Source organism: Dendrobates tinctorius, unplaced genomic scaffold, assembly GCF_039654945.1.
Source record: "Dendrobates tinctorius isolate UK_male_01 unplaced genomic scaffold, ASM3965494v1 ptg000126l, whole genome shotgun sequence".
Lineage (NCBI taxonomy): Eukaryota > Metazoa > Chordata > Amphibia > Anura > Dendrobatidae > Dendrobates > Dendrobates tinctorius.
Genome location: NW_027361794.1, coordinates 18,823,016 through 18,846,610, shown reverse-complemented (window position 1 = coordinate 18,846,610; position 23,595 = coordinate 18,823,016). Strand labels below are relative to the sequence as shown.

At 43.4% G+C, this 23,595-nt stretch overlaps 1 protein-coding gene across 1 annotated transcript in view; it reads left to right on the top strand.

Annotated features, from left to right (window-relative positions):
* LOC141047072 (uncharacterized) overlaps positions 1-21,318 on the top strand; it is a 75,799-nt gene extending 54,481 nt beyond the window's left edge. The window contains exons 2-7 of the mRNA XM_073542009.1: positions 97-246; positions 376-555; positions 639-762; positions 846-943; positions 1,141-1,231; positions 19,724-21,318. Of these exons, the coding sequence (XP_073398110.1) occupies positions 169-246; positions 376-555; positions 639-762; positions 846-943; positions 1,141-1,231; positions 19,724-21,159 (2,007 nt within the window). The 5' untranslated portion in view covers positions 97-168 and the 3' untranslated portion in view covers positions 21,160-21,318. The remainder of the gene's footprint in view (positions 1-96; positions 247-375; positions 556-638; positions 763-845; positions 944-1,140; positions 1,232-19,723) is intronic.
* The last annotated feature ends 2,277 nt before the right edge of the window (positions 21,319-23,595 follow it).

The window sequence follows — 23,595 nt, the reverse complement described above, 5'->3', positions numbered from 1 at the left end:
ATAATAAATCTCCTCATATGTTTCCCTTATTATCTCCAGTAATTGTATTATTATACAGGATTTTATGATGTTACATCGGCTCATCTTCTCATTCAGGTCTCTACAATATCGGATCCTCTCAGTGAAGATCTTCTACATAAGAGAATTTTCCTGATTTACCCATCAAGGATGGATATGGACAGAGACAAGATGGCGGAGAGGATATTACACCTCACCCTAGAGATCCTCTTCCGGCTTACTGGAGAGGTGAGAGATTCTGATGACGTCACATTACATCATTCTTATCTATGGGAATAACAGATGGACAGAACTGGAGAGGTGAGGACTCAGGAAATGTCTGTAGTGAGGTTTATTAATGTGTCTCTCCATAACCAGGATTACACAGTAGTGAAGAAGACCTCTAGTGAGCGCTGTCAGGACCCTGTGTCTGAGGGATGGGGAAGACCCCTGAGCCCAATCACGGGGCCTCCACCTCACCCCCTGATACATGAGGACGTCGATGACCAGAAGATCCTAGAACTCACCTACAAGATGACTGAGCTGCTGACTGGAGAGGTGACACTGCTGGGAATGCTGGGACATTACACAGTAACACTATGAAGGGATCGGGGGGATGACGGTATCATTGTATGTGTCAGGTTCCTATAAGGTGTCAGGATGTTGCCGTCTATTTCTCCATGGAGGAGTGGGAGTATTTAGAAGGACACAAAGATCAGTACAAGGACGTCATGATGGAGGTTCCTCAGCCCCTCACATCACCAGGTAATAGACAGGACTAAATACACACGGCCTATAATTATCTGCATGTAAAGAATGAATTCAGTCCCTGTATGTGTTTCCTCCAGATCTATCCAGTAAGAAGACAACACCAGAGAGATGTCCCCGTCCTCTTCTTCCACAGGACTGTAAACAAGAAGATCCCAATGTTCCTCAGGATCATCAGGTAGATGGAGAGAAGGAGTCATGAGATCTCCCCTATGATGTGTAGACATCTGTGAAGGTCTTGTGCTCAGTCTTGTTTTATCCACCTGTATTATTATTTTATACTTGTGTAATGAGAACGGTGGAGATGGCAGGATTAGAGCTGATCATAGATGTGACTTCTCCATCTGTGTCTGACTTTTACAATATTTGTTTCAGGGTGAAGATCTGACCCATATTAATACTACAGAGACATATGTGAAGAGTGATATGCTGTGTAAAGAGGAGATTACTGCTTTTAACCGGTCAGGTGAGTAGTAACCACAAAATATAGAGGGGTCAGAGATTTTTCTCAGCCAGCAGCTGTGGCTGCTTTTTCGATGGTGTAGTCTGATGTTAGCACCATGCCGGGTTCCCGGCATGTCAGCTCACTCACCCGTGCCTCAGTTGTTCCTCTCTTCCTCATGCTCCCAGCAGCACTTCCAGCCGGGACTCTGGCCATATTCTAAGGGCACGCGCGCTCCCGCCCTCTTAAAGGGCCAGCGTGTGCACTTGCTATTTCCTCAGCAGCCAATGGTTTTGAGGCAGGTGCATGAGCAACCTTCCTGTTTCAGTCTATGTTGTGTAAGGTCGCATACCAGTACAAATCGTTCCTGCTGCACTCTGAAGCAAATCCTGCCTGCTGCACTCTGAAGCTTATCCCACTTGCTACACTGTGAAGCTAATCCTGCTTGCTGCACTCTGAAGCAAATCCTGTTGGCTGCACTCTGAATCAAAACTTGCCTACTGCACTCTGGCACAAACGCTTTCAGCTGCACTCTGATACAAGCTCTGCCTGCTGCTCCATCCAGTCAGCCCTTCGGGTCCAGCTGCTGCGCGACTGTTAGTCTGCCCTGGAGTAGCACCTGGCATTCATCGGGAGCCAAAAATAACCTCACCATCAGATGCTCTAGTGAATAGTCAGGTGATCGCTTAGTCATGTCCCTCCAGGCCATAGATCATGCTGGACCCCAGACCCTGCCCATACGGACAATGTACCAGGAGCTTTGCCAACAGAAGAACGCACAGGAAGAGCTGTCCACACAGTTGCAGGCCTTAAACATCCCTCCAGAGTTCCAGCATCTCGAAACAGCCGTGTCTCCTCCAGAGACTTCATAGACAATTTGCTTAGTTATAGATCTTGACCTCTAACTGACAGCCCCACCACGTTTTGACAGCAATCCGAAGCTCTGCCATGGGTTCATCAACCAGGACCGGCTACATTTTGAACTTCTTCCGCACCACTTTCCTGCTAGATCGAGCAAAGGTGGCGTTTCCAATGTTGCACCTTGGAGGTGAGACTCTGGCATGGTTGAACCCATTGTGGAAGAGCGAGGAACCGTTCATCTCCAATTTGCCTGCATTCTTGGAAGCTTTTCGCAAAGTGTTCGATGAACCCGGGTGAACCACCTCTGCAGCTTCCGCTTTGCTCCTTTTACGTCAGACCAATTCTTCTGTGGGGCAATATGCGGTACGCCTATCGCACTCTGCCGTTCGAACTCGGATGGAACATTGAAGCTTTGCTGGCGACATTCTGGGAGGTTTCCGAAGATATTAAGGATGAGCTAGCCGGTCGAGACCTACCAACCACCCTCAACGACCTGATCTCTCTCCCTATTTGTATAGACCTGCGCTTCCATGAGCGTGCTAGTGAGGTGGCATGTGAAAGAAAACCGCAGCGCCTGGCTCCGTTTTTTTTTTTTCAAGGACCAGAGAAGCTCCGGCATCTTCGGGCAGTAGGAAAGGTCTCTCTAAATGGAAAGGACGTCTCTCAACCCCTGATTCTTGCTGTGACTGTGACAACCGGTGAATCTCGGTTTGTTGAGTCAGCATATTTGGATTCTGGGGCAGCCAGAAATTTCAGGCTGTAGTGGATCGATTCCAAATCCCAGTTCAGCCACTTCAGAACCCCATGGCAATAACATCTGTCGATGGGAGAACTCTTCTGGAGATGGTTCGTTTGGCTACTGAGCCGCGTGAGATCCGTATTGGGATGCTCCATACAGAGAAAATGGTCTTCTTTGTCCTCTTCAACAAGTCTCATGCCTTTCTCTTGGGCCTACAATGGCTGCGTCAGCACGAACCTGTGTTGGAATGGAGAACTGGAGATGTGCTCTGCTCGGGACATTTCTATCATGAGAGGTGTCTGGATCCCGTACGCCTTGCTAAGGCCCTGTGTAGTCCTACATTGCTGCCCGGTTTGCTGTCCTCCTATTGGTCCTTCGCCGACGTATTTGACAAGAAGGAGGCAGAGACTTTGCTGCCCCACAGGCCGTATGACATCCCTATCGACTTGATTCTCTTGTCTACACCCCCTAGAGGCGGAGATTACCCTGTCCCCAGCTGAGATTCAAGCTATGTCGGACTACATCCAGAAGAATTTGGCCAGGAGGTTCATTCAGAAATCCTCCTCTCCTGCTGGGGCCGGGTTTTTCTTCGTCAAGAAGAAGGACAGAGCTCTACGATCCTGTATAGACTATCGAGGTCTCAACCAGATCATGGTGAAAAATAAATATACTATCCAACTGATTCCCGAGTTGTTTGACCAATTAGAGGTGCCAGGATCTTTACCAAATTAGATTTAAGAGGTGCCTACAATCTCATCCGCATTCTCCGGGGAGACTAATGGAAGACGGCTTTAAACACCCAGGACGGACATTATGAATACCGAGTGATGCCCTTCGGTCTTAGTAATGCATCAGCTGTTATTCTGGCTGTGTGTCTGACTGACCTCCCTGGTGTGCGTGTATTCTGCATTGCTTGTTTGATTCCCGTGTATGACCCGGTCTGTTCCCTCACTCTGTACTCCATCTCTCGTTTTGGTACTATTGTCTTCTCCGGTTCTGACCTCCTGGCTTGGCTATTGTTACTCCGTTGCAGTTTGTCCCTATTGTACCGTCCATTGACCGTTCTGGTTTTCTGATCTATTACTACATCCTGACTATTCGCTCTGTCTAACCCTTTGGTACTGTCCTGCTATCTCGTGCTTTGACCCGGCTTGATCTGGTTTCTGTCTCTGTCTATGTCCCTTGGTAACATTGTCCTGTAGTTACCTTTCTAGGAGTTTCCCTGCAGCTCCTAGCTCTGTGGAGCTTAGGCCGCGCCCCCAGCACGTGCTTCTGGTCCTGGAGCATGCATCATCACCGCTGCTGCCCCACTCCACAGGTATCTTTGAGCACTGTTTTTGTACTCAGGACATGCGCACTGGCTCAGTGAGCAAGTGCAGTGCGGTGTTCCTGACAGTAGTGATCTACACAGACCATAAGAACCTGGCATATCTCCAGACTGCTCAGAGACTTAATCGTCGCCAAGCCAGGTGGTCTTTGTTTTTTGGCCGCTTTAACTTTCTTTTGCATTTCAGATCCGGTGACAAGATTGTCAGAGCTGATGCCCTCTCTCACTCACTTCTGTCTGGGGACCAAGAGGAGGATCCTCAATTCATCATTGAACCCTCTAAGATGGTTTTGGTCACCCCCATTTGCTTGTCGTGAATTCCTCCAGGAAAGACTTACAGAATTAAAATTGATCTCTCGTCATTACTGGTGGCCATCCATGAGGAGGGAAATCTGTGCTTATGTGGCTGTCTGTCTGACTTGTGCCTGCAATAAAATTCCTAGACAAATTCGTACCGGTTCTCTCCTACCGTTAACCATACCATCTGTTCTTTGGCAGCACATAGCAATGGACTTCATTAAGGATTTTCCAGTTTCCAAGGGTTGCACCGTCATCTGGGTAGTTGTGGATTGCTTCTCTAAAATGGCGCATTTTACCCTGTTGTCTGCTCTCCCATCTGCTCCTGAATTGGCTGACAAGCTTCATCAAGCATATTTTCCGCCTGCATGGATTTCCTTGCCACATCGTATCCGATTGAGGTTTGCAGTTTACTTCCAGATTCTGGTGAGCGCTCTATAAACATCTGGATATCGTCTTGGATTTCTCCTCGGCCCATCACCTTCAGTCCAATGGACAAGTGGAGCGTGTCAACCAGGTCCTGGGCAACTACCTGCGACACTTCATCAATGCCCATCATAATGATTGGGTGAAATGTCTTCCCTGGAATGAGTTCTCATATAATAATCACGTTGGTGAAGCCTTGGGAGAATTGCCATTCTACATTGTGTTCGGTCGGCAACCTGAGGTTCCCCTTCCAGTGACGGTTCCTTCTGATATGTCACTGTGGCAGATATCCTTTCCAATGATTTTGTGAAGTTGTGGGAGGACACCAGAGTCACATTGGAAGCATCCTCGGTTCGTGTTAAGAGACATGCGGACAGTAGCCGCCTGGATCCTCCATGCTTCTGTCCTGGAGACAAGGTATGGCTTTTGTCCAGGTACTTCTGGCTGAAGAGTCCCCTCTTATCTGGCCTTTCGAGGTGTTGAAGCGAATCGACAAGGTCTCCTGTAAATTGAAGCTACTTCCTTCTCTGTGGATTCCAAATTGCTTTCATTTATCCCTACTGAAGACAGTCATCCTGAGACCCTTCTTCAAGGATCCCAGTATCACGCCCATGCCAAAAGCCTTGGATAATGTTTTTGAAGTGGAGAACATCTTGGCCATGAAGAGGGTGAGAGGCAAGACCTTCTTCCTCGTTGACTGGAAGGGATTTGGTCCTGAAGAGAGGTCCTGGGAGCCCAAGGAAAATATTCATGCTCCGATTCTTCTCTGGAACTTCCTCGATGGTTTGAAGTGGTTGGGGCGTAAAGGGGGGGTACTGTTAGCACCACGCTGGGTTCCCGGCGTGTCAGCTCACTCATCTGCACTGCAGCTGGTTCCTCTCTTTCTCATGCTCCGCTTGCTCCCAGCAGCACTTCCAGCTGGGTTTCTTGCCATGTTCTAAGGGCATGCACTTGTTCCCGCCCTCTTAAAGGACCAGCACGTGCACTTGCCATTTCTCTTGTCACCTTCCACGACAGCCACATCGGAGGTTGTCTTCCCCGCGCTAATAGGGGACATGAACACAAAGAGGTTAAATACCCCTCCCCTTCCTGCAACCACCAGTGTTTTCCTGTCCCCTGTGGGGCATGAGGAGGTCTACAAGGGTGCTGCCGTGGCCGGCAATCGGAAGCACCCTTCGTCTTTCACCTGTACATGCTGGGCAGCTGAGGTCTGGGGCACTGCTCTGCTCCTCCGGTGGCTGCTCCCGTCTCCTCCTGCTCGGTGGACTCGGGACCCTCCCACCTCTCCTGTGCCTCCTCGGGAGGTAAAGCGGGGCGGTGACGTGCGTGCCGTTGGGCCAAAGGGGGGAGGAGGAGCACAGATGACTGTGGACCCACGATTTTTAAAGATCCGGGTGGGGAGCACCAGGTAAGACAACGTGTCTGACGCTGACTGCAGACGGACATGGACGGTGACAAACCCTCGCTCTCTGCATCTGCTGAGCCCAGCGTACCACCCTCTTACTGTAAGTAGCAGGTGTCTGCCCCAGCTATCCTACCTTTATTCCCTCCAGTGGCTTAGCTTACCTTCTCTCTCTTATAGGGAGAAAAGGTCTCTGACCCTAAGAGGACCAGCCGCAACTGTAAAATGTGTGCTGCTAGACTCCTCTCTTCGTCTGGCAAAAAGCTCTGCCAATCCTGTATGGAGGACGTCCTACATTCTGAACAGCCCTCTCTTCTGGATAGCATTAAATCCCTCATAAAACAGGAGGTTCAGGCCTCCATGGCCACTTTCTCTCAGATCCCGGTGCCACAACCACCTCTCTCTAAGAAGAGGAAGAAAGCTCCGATAAAATCTAACCCAGACTTGGGCGATATTCAGTCCTCGGGTTCGGAGGATGCTTGGGAGAATAAGGGTTCTACTTCCACTTCCACTCCTAAATCAGGGAACAAACAATTTTACTTTAGTCACGAGGATATGGGTGAACTAATCAGTATGGTTAGGGGCACCATGGGGGTGAAGGGGGAAGAAGTTAAATACACGGTACAGGATGAGATGTTTGGGGGTCTGAAGCCCAAAGATTAAAAGGGGTTTACTGTACATGAGAACGTACAGAATCTGATCCTCCATGAATGGGGCCTCCCTGAAAAGGCCTCAGCGTGCCCTCTGAGCTGAAAAACCGTTTTTCCCTGGATGGTGAGAATTCCTTATGGGAGACCTCGAAGGTAGACGTGCAGGTGTCCAGGGTATCTAAGAAAACAGCCCTTTCTTTTTAGGACTCTTCCCAGCTCAAAGATTATATGGATCGAAAAATTGAGACCTTATTAAGGAAGTCCTGGGACACCTCTACAAATCTGCTAAAAGCTAATATAGCTTCCACATGTGTGGCCAGGTCCCTGTTTCTATGGTTACGCACAATTGAGGATCATCTGACTCAGGGCACCTCACCGAAGAGATACTCGACTCCCTACCCCTACTGCAGAAAGCGACGGGATTCTTCGCTGATGCTTCAGCCGAGTCAGTCCGGGAAGCCGCAAAAGCAGCCGTTCTTTCTAACTCTTCGAGAAGAGCACTCTGGTTAAAATCCTGGGGGGGGGCCACTTTACCTCCAAAGCCAAATTGTGCACCATCCCCTTCCAAGGCCATTAGGTGTTCGGGCCTGTCCTGGATGACATCCTGGACAAGGCCTCGGACAAAAAGAAATCTCTTCCGGAACATAAAAATCCTCGGAGATGGTTTTTTCGTCCCTCCCATGACCAACCCTCTCAGAGTACAGGGGGAAAGGCAAAACAGGGAGAAGGAGTTATTCCAAAGGAGGCAAGGGCAAGAACATCCTTGTCCCTAACCAGCAACAGACCCCAGATAAGCAATGACGGCGCCCCGGTCGGGAATCGACTCTCGCTCTTTTTCACCCAGTGGCAATCCATCTCCACAAATCAGTGGGTCCTCCGTACCATACGAGTTGGACTAAAAATAGAGTTCAAGAGTCCTCCCCCACAATGCTTAAGGGTGACCTCCCTACAGTCTCCGCATCTCCAGGACTCCTTATTAAGAGGCCTACAAGATCTACTCAGGTCGAACGCGATCTCGTGGGTACCAAAGCTGGAGAAAGGACACGGCTATTACTCGCGTCTCTTCCTGGTGACGAAAGCATCAGGGAAAAAACAAATTATCATAAACCTGAAGCCATTAAACGAATCGATCAGGTACAGGCGATTCAAAATGGAGTCGATCAGGTTGGAAATCCCTCTCATCAGACAGTACTGGGTAATAGCAACAGTGGATCTGAGGGATGCATACTACAATGTGTCAATCCATCCGGAGCACAGGAAAGTACTCAGATTCACAGTCTCTCAGGGTCAGCAAATCAACCATTTTCAGTTCTACCCTTCGGCATTTCATCGGCACCACGGGTCTTTACCAAGATCATGGCAGAGGCAGTGATTTTCATCCGGCGCCAGGGGATATGCATTATCCCATATCTGGACAACTTCCTCGTCACTGCACCATCTAGCTCACGTCTAAAGATGGACGTAGAAAAGACCCTGGAGATATTAAGATCCCTGGGTTGGATACCGAACTTGGAGAAATCAGAGATTCTTCCCTCCTCCACAAGGAGAAAATTTCTGAGAGTCCTCTTGGACTCAAGGGAAAGGACATCCTTCCTACTCAAAGATCGTCAGGTCGACCTTGTCCACAAGATAACCAGGTTTAGGAACCAGCGGGCACCAACCCTCAGAAAGTCAATGTCTGCTCTAGGATCTCTGACCGCATGAACCGGCCGGTTTCTTGGGCTCAGGCCCACACTCAAATCCTACAAAGCCACGTGCTTCTACATTTCAGGCGGCGACAAACTCCATTGTCCCGAAGGATTTCCCTCCCCGGTCATGTAAAATCAGCCCTGAGGTGGTGGTTGAACTACCAAAATCTTCAGAAGGGGGTCAGCTGGGATCAGCTTCCCCTGAAAACACTCCGCTCAGATGCCAGCCAACATGGCTGGGGCACAGTAGTAGAGAGGTCCTATTTTCAGGGGAGATGGCCACCGAGCATTGTAAAATAATGCATATCCTGTAAAATACTCAGGACTAGTTACCAGATAAAAATATAGTGGTTTATTTGGTTTCTTCCATCAAAGAAAGGTTATTACAGAAAAACAGGTGAATAAAAATAGGTGAAAGAGAAATTGTCCATAGTTCATACTCTGAAATCCCACATGGCAAAAGCAACATGTATTCTTCTTTTTCTCCGGGATCTCACATGGCAAAAGCAACATGTATTCTTCTTTCTCTCCGGGATCTCACATGGCAAATGGCGTCTGTCTCTCAGTTCGGCTTCTTCGTAGTCAAGTAACATACCAGCTGTTGAGTTATGTCATCTTGCTTCTGTGTCTCATGATGGTGAGGGAAGAAGAGCGACCTCTACAGTTAGCCATGAATTATATACGTCTCCTAAAGCACGTGGTCTCTACATATATGGAGCTGTCTTTCTACCATGAGCCAAGCTTAAAAATAGCCTATGTCGTGTAAGCTAAAGCAATGTACAGAGCTGAGTCTTATAAGAAATTAACGGATTATTAATATTTAACAATTCCCCCTTTTGAGGGAGACAGACATTAATTGGAACCCTCAAAATATAATGAGATCTTTTTTCTTCTTTTCTTCTTCTTTGACAAAATAATTTAATATCAATAATAATAATAATATCAGATTACCGTTATAAGTACTCAATGACATAATTGATGTGAATTCATGTTATGGTAAGCCGTGAACAATATTCATATAAAATATGTATAATTATACTTCCCTAAGTCTAAATTGAAGCATCTCAGGTCCAGTCATCATCTGATGTCATCTGGTCTTCATTTTGATGTCTTCTGTCTTCTTCTTGGTTCTTTTAAAAATACAGTTTTCTTATAGCATATAGATGTTGTAGAAATCGTGTCGTGTATCAAATCAAAGTCCATAAATTCAAATGTTAATAAGAAACAAAGTCTATAGATGAAATGCAGCTTTAATATCTGTGCAGTGTCATCTTTAAAAACCTGGGCTTACATTGGCTCGCCTTGGATATTCTGGAATCCTCCATCGGCACTGGTCTTTGAACAGGTGTGACGTCTTTGGTCAGCAAAGCAAGGGTTAAAATGACTCTTCCTTGCTAAACATAGCACCATAACCAGTCCTTGTCCTAATGCACAGGACACATGTCAGGGTTGTAGCCTCCCGACAATTACCTTATTGTTCACCAGCCTTACATCGAAGCTTTACAGGTGATTGAAAACCTCTGGAACTTGATAAGAACGTGATAACACAGTTCATCTCAGCATCATAGGATCATCGTCCTCTGGTTGTCAGGTTAGACACTTTAATTGTGACTGTCAGTGGTGAATACTGCACTTGTGACTGTCAGTGGTGAATACTGCACTTGTGACTGTCAGTGGTGAATTCTGCATTTGTAAGTAACACAGTCTATTACTCAGTAATCATAGCTTTGTTACCTTCTGGGACTTCTGGATCGCGGCATTCTTCTTCTTGCAACTGATAAGAATCAATGAAGTTTAGAAATGTGAAAAGTCTTTATTAACATAATTTCAGTATCTTGCTTGAAGTCTTCATTCCCTAGTCTATACCAAATCTGGTAATTTCCTATCCTATAATATCACAGCGTACCATAGCAATCAGTAATATCCATATAATTATTATCAGAATTTGTACCGTATATGGATTTCAATATTTGAAATAATAAACCAATAATAAGTGATAATACATTATTATCCATTTTTTTTTCATGTGATAGAACATTTTTATGTCATAGGTGTAATTACCTTTTTCAACCCATAGGTGTCACTGTGTTTTATGTAACCAGTGTTTTCATCTTTATTAATAAGGAATATATTTATTATACTAATAATATGTAGGAATGTATAGCCATGAACCAAAATAAGAATATATGAGTGAGCGAATGAATGAATAAAAGAATTGTTGCATATAACTCAGAAGTGAAACATTTTCCTTAGTAAAAGAACCATATAATTGCTATATTTAATGAAGCAATATTCTCAGCAGATATTACTTTACTAAATATTGGTGAAAGAATTAAAAATAATGAAAAATAAGAATGAAAATAAGAATAAGAATAAGGCCTTTATGTTGATGCAGAGTAGTTATGTCTTCAGTAACATATACCCTTAATATTTCCATGATCTGGATTATTTCATAATTGTCATAAACTTGTGTTACCAAAATATTCAAATTATGCAACTTTGCATGTAATTCCTCTTAGTGTAAAGAAATGACTCTTTATAATACTTGTTATTATACCCAATACTTATACCATTGTACCTTATTAATATTTTTTCCCATTAAAATGTGTGAAGAAGAGGGTATTAATCAAATGTGATGATGTAGTCAGGATCAAAAACATATTTTCCCCCTTAATACCAAAAAATATTGTTTCATGAAATAATTCATTTATCAAAACCAAAATTAAAATTAATTCATGTATAAATTATGTGAATTTATACTTGCTTATACCATTATTTGTCTGAAGATGTGTAACCATTAGAATTAATTTGAATATCATAAAATTATCCTTTGGAAAAATTAATTTGCATAAACCATTTTGATGTGCGATTGCACTTTGCACTTATCCACAATTAACTAAATCAAGAAATAATTACTATAGAAATACAGAAATATATGTTGTATAGATAATATTTCATTATATATCCTAATATTCTAATAATTTATCTGATCTGCATATTTCTCCTAAAGATAAAAGCTTTGGGGTTTTTTTTTCCTCATTCAGAATCCTGAGGCCTCATACAAACGTATCACATTACTCGCTCAGCAGCTGCTCATACACTCAGTCACTGTCACTCAGACTGTGTCACATATTTAAGTTTAAACCAAATACCTCACATACGAAGGTGTGATGAATACACGTATTTTAACCCAGATTATCCTAATCATCAATGCATTGTAAACTATTTCAATTTAGTCTTAATATTTCTTTGAATATTCCCCACATGACATAAATATATGTATATGTATAGCTATACTTGACATTTAGGCCTGGAAAAAAAATTCCATTGGTTTGCAAAAGTTGAGACCCCCTTAAAAATTCTTTCCCTAAGGAACAGGGACCTAGTATACTGGTCTGGTATACTTGTATTATTAGAACAAGGTTCAAATTCCCCTGCTGTGGTTGTCATTCAAACCATGCAGTAAAGCACACACCCAGAACATATTTTAAATGCAATTAGTTATTTCCTTTTAAGGGTTAGATATATAAAATCATGCAATTATTGCAACTTCCTGTGTAAATAAAGGCATAAATCCTTGGAATAGAATTTTTCCCAATTAAGTCCTGCTTTGAAATGAAAATTCTAAGGAAACATTAAAAAATAAGGTTAATATCATATTCATATTCTAAATATTATTACTGATGTAGATTTTAATTTTCATTAAAAAATACAGTTCTACTATTTCTACTTCTACAAACACTCTATATATACTGTATGACTATATATATATCCACAAACCATTGAACTACAGGATTATACTCTATAAAATAATTACATATAACTCACTAATTGTATAACACTGTTACACAAAATATATATATATATATAATTACTTTTCCTAGCCAATTCCTACACCCATACTTATTTCTCTGCAAAAAATATCCTGAAAGGTTCTTGCCATTTTAAAGCTGATAGATTCTTGGAGCAGAGTATTCAGTTTACAGGCCATGATGTCACTCACCACCTGTTTCTGTCTGTTAAATTCGGCCATCTTTGTTACAGAAAGAAAATCAGAACTCATCATTTTTCTTAATTCCATTTGTGTCTTTTCGGTGTTCCTTTGCATCATTCCATATGGCTTATAACAAACATGTGATCTCCTTTGTACTTCATATATTTGGGGAAAACTCATTTTAGAAGGCTTTGCTAATACCGGCTTCTGATAAGATTTTACTCTGCCTGTCTTCACAAAATTAGCACAATTTACTTTCCTCTCACGATTCTCGTGTTTTCTGGCAAAATCAAGGGATTGCGCACATTCAAACAAAGAATCTTTTTGTGACGCAATAACACGAGATGCAGGATTTAGAAACCAAAATTTGCTTACAAAACTCCTTATGAGGGACGGTGTTTTGACATTCTCACTCAGCATTCTATACAAACGTTCATATATGGACATGAACGTAAAAATACATTCCTTCCGACCAATTCTTAATTTTTGAAGAATATCAATATCTGGATGATTTTCATTTGATGAACAAAAAATGAGAATTTTTAATCTGTCTTTATCAGTTAAATTCTCATGTGTTTCACCAGATAACTTTAAAGACAATCTCCTAGCAAAATTTACAGGGATCCACATTTTGAACAACTGATTCTTCTCCTCGTTAGATAAATCAAATTTATCAGCACAACTTTCAAAAATCTCAGAGTTTCTACAAACATCTATTTTGTTGTCATAAGCAGGAATTATTTGGCATATTTTTATCAAATTCTTCCTCACGCTACTTCGGATTTGGGCCTGTGAGTCTTCTATTTTTAGTGGTACGTCTTTCCCTTGTACGTCCTCTACGTCAGTTCTGAAGTCTCCTCCTACTTCTCCATCTTGTTCCACGTCTGCAAGGTCACCTTCAATGGCTGCTACAGACACTTGATTACAGTCAATCTCCCTAACTTTACAGCCAATCTCGAGAACATCACAACAATCATTTTTGGATTTCTCTGACACAGATCTATGAAATATATCTACCATCTGTAGAATATTTTTTAATCTCTCTCTTTCTCTATTGAAAAACTTAGAATCTAACCTTTGATTCTCGAGTTCACACTCGGCATATAAACTTAACCATAAAACTTCTGAATTAGAATTGTCTACAGACTTAAATTTCAATTTACTCTGCTTAGCAAGACAATTAATGACATCCATTTTATCTTACCTTGAAATGTCTCAGCTTGTTCCTTTGATGGACAACGCTGGGTTCCTGTTGTCTTCACACGTCTGGCTTACGTCTGGTACTTTTGGCACTTGTAGTACTTCTCAATCTATCTGGTAATTCTTACTTCTAGGTTCTGTGTGATTCTTGTAAGTAGTGGAATTCCCGATAACTTGCACATATGATTTGACGTTAGCAAAGTCCAATCCCCCGTGTGTGCAAGTTGAGGGAAATCCGCAAAAAAAAGTACAAAAATTCAGATCTGGCTGGCTCTCCAATGTAAAATAATGCATATCCTGTAAAATACTCAGGACTAGTTACCAGATAAAAATATAGTGGTTTATTTGGTTTCTTCCATCAAAGAAAGGTTATTACAGAAAAACAGGTGAATAAAAATAGGTGAAAGAGAAATTGTCCATAGTTCATACTCTGAAATCCCACATGGCAAAAGCAACATGTATTCTTCTTTTTCTCCGGGATCTCACATGGCAAAAGCAACATGTATTCTTCTTTCTCTCCGGGATCTCACATGGCAAATGGCGTCTGTCTCTCAGTTCGGCTTCTTCGTAGTCAAGTAACATACCAGCTGTTGAGTTATGTCATCTTGCGTCTGTGTCTCATGATGGTGAGGGAAGAAGAGCGACCTCTACAGTTAGCCATGAATTATATACGTCTCCTAAAGCACGTGGTCTCTACATATATGGAGCTGTCTTTCTACCATGAGCCAAGCTTAAAAATAGCCTATGTCGTGTAAGCTAAAGCAATGTACAGAACTGAGTCTTATAAGAAATTAACGGATTATTAATATTTAACAAGCATCAGCACCAGTTCCTCAAACCTGAGGCAACTAAAGGTGGTAGGAGAAGCTCTAAAAGCGTCATCACTAATCCAAAATCACCACGTCCGCATCTACTCAGACAATATCCCCACAGTGGCCTATCTACGGCACCAAGGGGGTACGAAGTACGCCTGCCTGAAGGCAATAGCAGCAAGGATCTCCTCCTGGGCAGAGGAAAACTCACTTTCTATCACAGCAGTGCATCTGAAAGGATCAGAAAACACCCAGGTAGATTTCCTCAGCCGGAAAGACGTCCATCCAGGGGAGTGGTGCCTGGACCAAGCAGTCTTCTCGTCCCTAGCCTCAAGATGGGGGACTCCGGAGGTGGACCTATTCACCAACAGGCAAAATGCGAAGACAGGAGTATTATTTTCCCTCAACCACATGGGTGGAGCGCAAGGAATAGATAACTTCGCCCAACAGTGGAATTTCAATCTCGCATATGCCTTCCCACCCTTACCGATGCAAGCAAAAACATTACAGAAAATCCGGACAGACCGAGTCCCCACAATACTAATCGCCCCTCTGGGGCCCAGACGAAGTTGGTACATTGCCCTAATGGACATGGCCCAGGAAGGCCCCTGGCTTCTACCCCAAAAGATCGACCTCCTTCACCAAGGTCCTCTGCTATACCCGGACCTATGCAAATTGAACCTGGCAGCATGGTTACTGAGGCCAAAATCCTAAGAGCCAAAGGACTCTCGGATAAGGTAATCCAAAACCAATAACCAATGCCATCTATGCCAAGGTCTGGAAAAAGTTTTCTTCCTGGTGCTTTCCAGGCACCCCTGATCTCTTCCACCCCAACGTAGCACAGATCCTAGACTTTTTACAAAAAGGTCTAGAACTGGGCCTTACCCCCAGCACACTGAAGGTGCAAATTTCAGCTCTTAGCGCCTTTTTTGATCTTGACCTGGCCAGCCACCGCTGGATCAAACGTTTATGGCTTCGGCAGCCGGGATTCGTCCTAGACTCCGCAGTCAGGTGCCTCCTTGGGATCTCAACATCGTGCTCAACAGCCTAACCCAAGATTTATTTGAGCCTTTAGATTCCATGACCATAAAGAACTTAACCATTAAAACCGTCTTCTTAGTCGCAATTACTACGGCTAGACATATAGGGGAATTGCAGGCCCTGTCAATTCAAGAGCCTTACCTCACAATCACTGCAGATAGTATCATCTTGAGATTAGATCATACCTTTCTACCCAAAGTGGTCTCAAACTTCCATAGAGATCAGGATATTGTACTACCCTCATTCTGCCCAAGCCCTTCCAACCCTAAGGAAGAGACTTTCCACACTCTCGACGTTCGCAGAGTGGTCCTGTTTTACCTACAGCAGACTGAAGCCTGGCGGATTGACAAGAATTTATTCATCCGGTTCCCAGGAGGAAATAAGGGCAAGAAGGCGGCAAAGAACACGATCGTGAATTGGATCAGACAGTCTATATGCCTGGCCTACTCATCACAGAAACTGGATCCACCGGCTTCACTGAAGGCGCATTCTACCCATGCAATAGCAACATCATGGGCAAAGAGGGGGAATGTTTCGTCAGAGCAGATATGTAGAGCTGCCACCTGGTCGTCCATCCACACATTCACCAGGCATTACAGACTAAATTTCAATAGGGATTTAACTTTTGGCAGATGAGTTCTGCAGGCCGTGATCCCTCCCTAGAGAAATTAGCTGTTGGTATTACTCCGATGTGGCTGTCGTGGAAGGTGACTAGAGAAAATAGAATTAGACTTACCGGCAATTCGGCTTCTAGGAACCTTCCACGACAGCACTAATTTCCCTCCCTATCTGATGTTTTTATCGGATGATTCCTGCACTTCGGTGGTAACTATTCATACTAGTGTGTCCAGGAAAACACTGGTGGTTGCAGGAAGGGGAAGGGTATTTAACCTCTTTGTGTTCCTGTTCCCTATTAGGGCGGGGAAGACAACCTCCGATGTGGCTGTCATGGAAGGTTCCTAGAAACCAAATTACCTGTAAGTCTAATTCTATTTTCCTCCCCAGCCAATGATTTTGAGGCATTATGAATATATTGCTTCCTCTTCACTGGGGAGGTGCCTGAGCAACCTTCCTGTTTCCGTCTATGATGTATAAGGTCGCATACCAGTGCAAATCCTGCCTGCTGCACTCTGAAGCAAATCCTGCCTGCTGCACTCTGAAGCAAAACTTGCCTGCTGCACTCTGACACAAACTCTGTCTGTTGCACTCTGATACAAGCTCTGCCTGCTGCTCCATCCAGTCTGTCCTTCGGGTCCAGCTGCTGCGCGACTGTTGGTCTGCCAACTGTTGGTCTGGCACCTGGCGTTCATCGGGAGCCAAGTCTAATCTCACCATCAGATGCTCTAGTGAATAGTCAGGTGATCACTTAGTCATGTCCCTCCAGGCTCTCTGCAGTTCATGACACAGTGGTTCCGCAAACCACAACCGTGACAGTTTGCTCAGGCCATGGATCCCGCTGGACCCCGGACCCTGCCCATACGGACCATGTACCAGGAGCTTTGCTGACAGAAGAATGCACAGGAAGAGCTGTCCACACAGTTGCAGGCCTTAAACATCCCTCCAGAGTTCCAGCATCTCAAAACAGCCGTGTCTCCTCCAGAGACTTCCCAGACAATTTGCTCCGTTCAAGATCTTGGCCTCTGACTCGCAGCCCCACTACGTTTTGACAGCAATACGAAGCTCTGCCGTGGGTTCATCAACCTGGACCGGCTACATTTTGAACTTCTTCCGCACCACTTCATGTTGGATTGAGCAAAGGTGGTGTTTTTAATGTTGCACCTTGGAGGTGAGGCTCTGGCATGGTTGAACCAATTGTGGAAGAGTGAGTATCCGATCATCTCCAATTTGCCTTCATTCTCGGAAGCTTTTCGCAAAGTGTTCGATCAACCCGGGTGAACCACCTCTGCAGCTTCCTCACCATCAGAGGCTCTAGTGAAAAGTCAGGTGATTGCTTAGTCACGCCCCTCCAGGCTCTCTGTGGTTCGTGGCACAGTGGTTCCACCGCGTATGTAGAATGTGCTGACAATTTAGAAAATCACTTGAAGAAAAATATTAAGATGCGTATGGTAATGATGCTGTTGGCTTCCTAGAATCCTGATATCTTATTGGATGAATCTACCTCTCTCCCTTATGTGCTGCTGAATGTGCTCATATGGTCCCTACAAGAGCAGGTCCAGTCTTTATGGCCAAACTTCGCTTTTATGATCGGTAACATTAAATGTTCAATGAGGTCCAAGTGTGAATTTCTGTACAATAACAACAGTTTCCCTTTATCTTGACTTTTCAATTTAAAATTGACTAACTTCAAATAGGGTCGTGAGAAACTACTGTACATAAAAACACTGCACCTGTGCCATGATATATCTCTAAGCTGTGTGTGGCTGATGGCTGTAATATACATTTATTCACACATGCAGGAGATGTGTTGGCATGGCTCGAGCCCTGGTTTCATGGATTGACTCCACGTCATAAATTCCATTATGTTTTCAATACTAAGGAATTCAGATTACTGCGCAATCTCTCCTGAAATGGGGAGCACTAATGCTTTCTCTACACTTCTGGTCAGGACTCATAGTAGCTCCAATGGTCCAACATAAATTAATGCAAGTCCTGTTTAGTATTGGAGTTTGCCCCTCATACATACGTTGTTGTTGAGGATGTAACATGTCTTTTTTTATGAGTTGTGCTGGAACTGGCCTGCGTCACTTATGTGAGCCTGTAACTTCATGGTAGTCTTTAAAAAAAGGTTGCCTTTGCCTCTTCCAAATGCCCAAGATCTTAATTTTAAGACACTGTATCTCTGCAATATTATAAAAAGTCCTCCTTGAATGTCTAATACTTTTTAAAGAAACTCATTTAAAAGAAAATATTGCCCGAGCTCTAACTTTATTTGCTGTTCGGTGGTGTGACATGGCAAGAAGAATGGTCAGATAGCCGGGTCACAAGCCGGAGAGCAGAGAAAATACAAAACCAGAAGGTGCAAGAGTAGTCAGTAAATGGGCCGGGGTCACAACAGGAAACAAATACAAAAGTCGGGAGCTGAGCACAGAGGACTGAACCAGAGGAGAACAAGGCTGTATCTGGCAGATTCCGGCCATATGCTTCTAGTTTTAGTAAGGCGTGATGCTTTCCAATTGGCTGAAGCAGGAAGCCAATTACTTCAGTTGGACACCACACAATCCCATACTGCTAGACTGGATGGTACTACAGGTCTCAGGCAACCTAATCTTATTGGAAGGACAGAACCTGTGCCATCCAGAGTTTCTTGTTGCCATGTCTCCTGCATCACCAGCGCCACCTGCAGAATGAATAAGGTGGCGCCTGATGGCAGAAACAGACGTTGCAGGAGCAAATCCCAGAAAAAATGTGACACACCATTTTCAGAAGTCCTAATATGACAAAATAGAAAACCAGAGCAGTAGAAGCCCCAATAAAGTGGCTCAATTTTGGAAATTATAACCCTCAGGAAATTAATCTATAGGACTAGTGACTATTTTGAGTTCATAGCCAATTTCTGGAAACTAGCACTGAGTGGATGATGAAGAGTGAAAATTGCACATTTGCCATTTTATTACCTATCACATAGTGTTCAGATTGTGCTTCAGGAGACACACACCATAAATTAAGTGGGTTCTTCTCAATATAGTAATGCCAAACACATGGATGTTGAATGTGGTTTGGGCGCACTGAAAGGCTCAGGAGTGAGGGAAAGATTTGACTTTGGGAGATCGGATATTGCTGGATTGGTTTCTGGAAGCCATGTTGCTTTTCAAGAGTCTTTGAGCCACTAATAATGTGGAAACCTCTGTTTTTCCTCTGTCAGATGATGTACCTGAGTGAGGCTTGTTCTTTGTGAGATGAGTAGAAGTTTTTATTTTCACCTACATTTGGGAGGCAGAATAAACAAAAAGTCGAACACCACGCTCTACTAGTTCATCCTATGAGGTTTTCTATCAGACTGTGAACTGTCATTGTCTTGGTTTATAATTAAACTTTTTTAATAGTTTAATACTTTTTAACATTTGTACTTAATTTCAACAATTTTATTCAAAAATAATAATTGGTTTTACTCTTGGCAGATGACTGGACCAGGAGATCAGAGGGACAGCTGACAACTTCAATTTTTAAACCAGATGATCTTGAAAGTACACAGGAGACAATTGAAGTGAATGCCATTACTCCAGATATACCATCATCCATTCACAGCAAAGATCGACCATCTGATCCTTTGAAACAGGTCCTGACTTCTGATTCATTACCGACCCCTGAGGAAAATCAAAGTCACAAAAAAAGCATTAAAACTTATAAAGCAAAGAAGCCATTTTCACGTTCAGAATATGTAAATCGCTTTCCCCTCGAAAAGTCTTTTCTTAAATGTCAAAAAATTCACACAGCGGAGAATAGTCTTTCTTGTTCCAAGTGTGGGAAATGTTATAACCATATATCACATCTTGTTACACACCAGAAAAGTCACACAGGTGAGAAATCATTTTCATGTTCAGAATGTGGAAAAATTTTTGACCAGAAATGGGCTTTGGTTAAGCACCATAGAACTCACACAGGGGAGAAGCCTTTTTCATGTTCAGAATGTGGAAAATGTTTTACAGATAAATCAAATCTGATCAAACATCAGCAAACTCACATGAGAGGAGAGAAGACATTTTCATGTTCAGAATGTGGAAAATGTTTTAACTACAAATCAAATCTGATCAAACATCAGCAAGCTCACACAGGGGAGAAGCCATTTTCATGTTCAGAATGTGGAAAAGGTTATAACCACAAATCAAATCTTATCACACATCAGAAAACTCACACAGGGGAGAAGCCATTTTCATGTTCAGAATGTGGAAAATGTTTTATCCTCAAATCAAGTCTTATCACACATCAGAAAACTCACACAGGGGAGAAGTCATTTTCATGTTCAGAGTGTGGAAAATGTTTTATCCTCAAATCAAGTCTTATCACACATCAGAAAACTCACACAGGGGAGAAGCCATTTTCCTGTTCAGAATGTGGGAAATGTTTTAAAAATAAAGCAGGTCTTGATTGCCACCATAGAACTCACACAGGGGAGAAGCCTTTTTCATGTTCAGAATGTGGAAAATGTTTTAACCAGAAACCACATTTTGTTAACCACTGGAGAACTCACATAGGGGAGAAGCCTTTTTCCTGTTCAGATTGTGGAAAATGTTTTAACCAGAAATCAAGTCTTATCAAACACCTGAGAACTCATACAGGGGAGAAGCCATTTTCATGTTCAGAATGTGGAAAATGTTTTAACCAAAAAACAAATCTTATCACACATCAGAGAATTCACACAGGGGAGAAGCCATTTTCCTGTTCAGAATGTGGGAAGAGTTTTAAACGTAAAGAAGGTCTTGATCGCCACCATAGAACCCACACAGGGGAAAAGCCTTTTTCTTGTTCAGAATGTGGAAAATGTTTTGAGAATAAATCATTTCTTCTTCGCCATCAGAGCAGTCACACGGGGGAGAAGCTTTCTTCATATGCTTAAAGGGAATCTGTCACCTCGTTTTTCGCATATAAGCTGTGGCCACCGCCATTAGGGCTTATCTACAGCATTCTATAATACTATAGATAAGCCCCCGATGTAAACTGAATAATAAGAAAAACAAGTTAGATTATACTCACCCAGGGGCGGTCGGGTGCGGTCCGATTCCGATGGGTGTCGCAGGTCAGGGTCCGGCGCCTCCCATCTTCATGCAATGACGTCTGATTCCTTACTTCTATCACAGCTCCTGCGCAGGCGTAATTCTCTGCCCTACTGAGGCCAGAGCAAAGTACTGCAGTACGCAGGTGCCGGGAAAGGTCAGAGAGGCCCTGCGCACTGCAGCACTTTACTCTGTCCTCAATAGGGCAAATCAGTACACCTGCGCAGGAGCCGCGAAAGAAGCAAGGAAGAGGACATCATCGCATGAAGATGGGAGGCGCCTTGACCCTGACCTGCGACACCCATCGGATCGGACCGCCCCCCCCCCCCAGGTGAGTATAATCTAATTTATTTCTCTTATCTTTCAGGTTACATCTGGGGCTTATTTACTGGAAATGTTTTACATGGAAATTAACTCTTAATAAACTTCAGAGACGTCACAAAGGGGAGTTGCCTTTTTCATCTTCAGAATGTTGTTTTATCCGAAAATTGTACCTTCTCATTTCTCATGTTTGTTCTCTTTAAATAAAAACACTCATACTCTCCTTCCTTGCCGGTGCTGATCCATTGATGTCGCGATTTACCTTCCCGAATTTCTTATCGAAGGGCACATCTTTCCACTACGGGGCCATTTCTGCCTCAGCTTGGAAAAAGTAGCACTCTTGACCCTCATAATGCAAGACAGCTCAAGCCTGTAAGTCCTGCAATTTCTCCTTTCTTATTGTCGGTCTCACAAGAAAACAGCTCCACAAATCTCCTTATGTTCTCACTGAAGCCCACGTACTGAGCAATGTTTGCGTCACAGGGGAATTTACCTCCCCTCCTCCCAAGCTACAGGGGATTCTGATATTGGGAACACCATAATTGATTTGTATATCATATTGCGTCTATCCCTACTAAACAAGACATGGAGAAATATATACAAAGGCTGGAGACCACATACAAAACTGAAATATTCACTTATAGCCTGTCACAGCATACTGACAAGGTACAGAGATTAGAGGATGATGTTGTACAAGTTTTGGACCTTCAAAATGCTCATAAACAAACACTGGATCTTCACAGCCAGCAAATAAACAGTCTGGTTAATATGGTTGATGACCTAGACAATTACAATAATATCTGGATAAGGGGTATACCTGAAAGCATCAATACACAAGCGATTAAGCAAACACTGCTCACGTTATTCAAAATATCCTTGGTGATCCTATTGATAAGGAGCTGGAGATCGATAGGACGCACCATACACTAGACAATCATGGCTCAGATTCTGAGAGTCCAATAGACATTATCTGTCCCACATTTTTATAACGCAAATGAGCCCATTATGAGGAAAACACGAAAGTTGGGTCTTTTTAATTTAAATGTAAAGCATAAATTGCTCACAGATCCTTTCTGAATGACACTTTCTAAAAGAAGGGTATTGAAACCACTACTTAATACCCTGCGGAAAAATGGCCTGATGTACTCCTGGGGCTACACATTTCAGCTGTATATTTTCAAAGATCCAAGCAACATGAGACAATTCTGTGATGCCCTGGACATTCCCAGAATCCATATATCTGACTGGCCACCTGCTCCACCATTGCCACAAAGAGTTCCAGCACGTTGCAGAAGACTTTCAATGGATCAGGAACTTGATGGTGATGCACCCAGATGGGAAAGGAACCTGCCAATCATATGAGCTCCTGAAATGAAACTTGTCTTCCCTGATGAGAGTGACAGTTTCAGATGTATGGTTGTTCCTTTAAGAATATAATTACATATAGTTTAATAGAGTTTTAGGTTCCTCTCTCCCAATATATACACTGCTCAAAAAAATAAAGGGAACACTTAAACAACAGAATATAACTCTAACTAAATCAAACTTCTGTGAAATCAACACTGATTGACAATCAATTTCACATGCTATTGTGCAAATAGAATAGACAACAGATGGGAATTACTGACAATTACCAAGAAACCCTCAATAAAGGAGTGGTTCTGCAGGTGGGGACCACAGACCACATCTCAGTACCAATGCTTTCTTACTGATGTTTTGGTCACTTTTGAATGTTGGTTGTGCTTTCACACTCGTGGTAGCATGAGACAGACTCTACAACCCACACAACTACAACTCTGAATTTCCCCATGGTGGGACGATTAAAGGATTATCTTATTTCTTAAGTGACTCAGGTAGTGCAGCTCTTCCAGGATGGCACATCAATGCGAGCTGTGGCAATAAGGTTTGCTGTGTCTCAGTGTAGTCTCCAGACGCTGGAGGCGCTACCGGGAGACAGG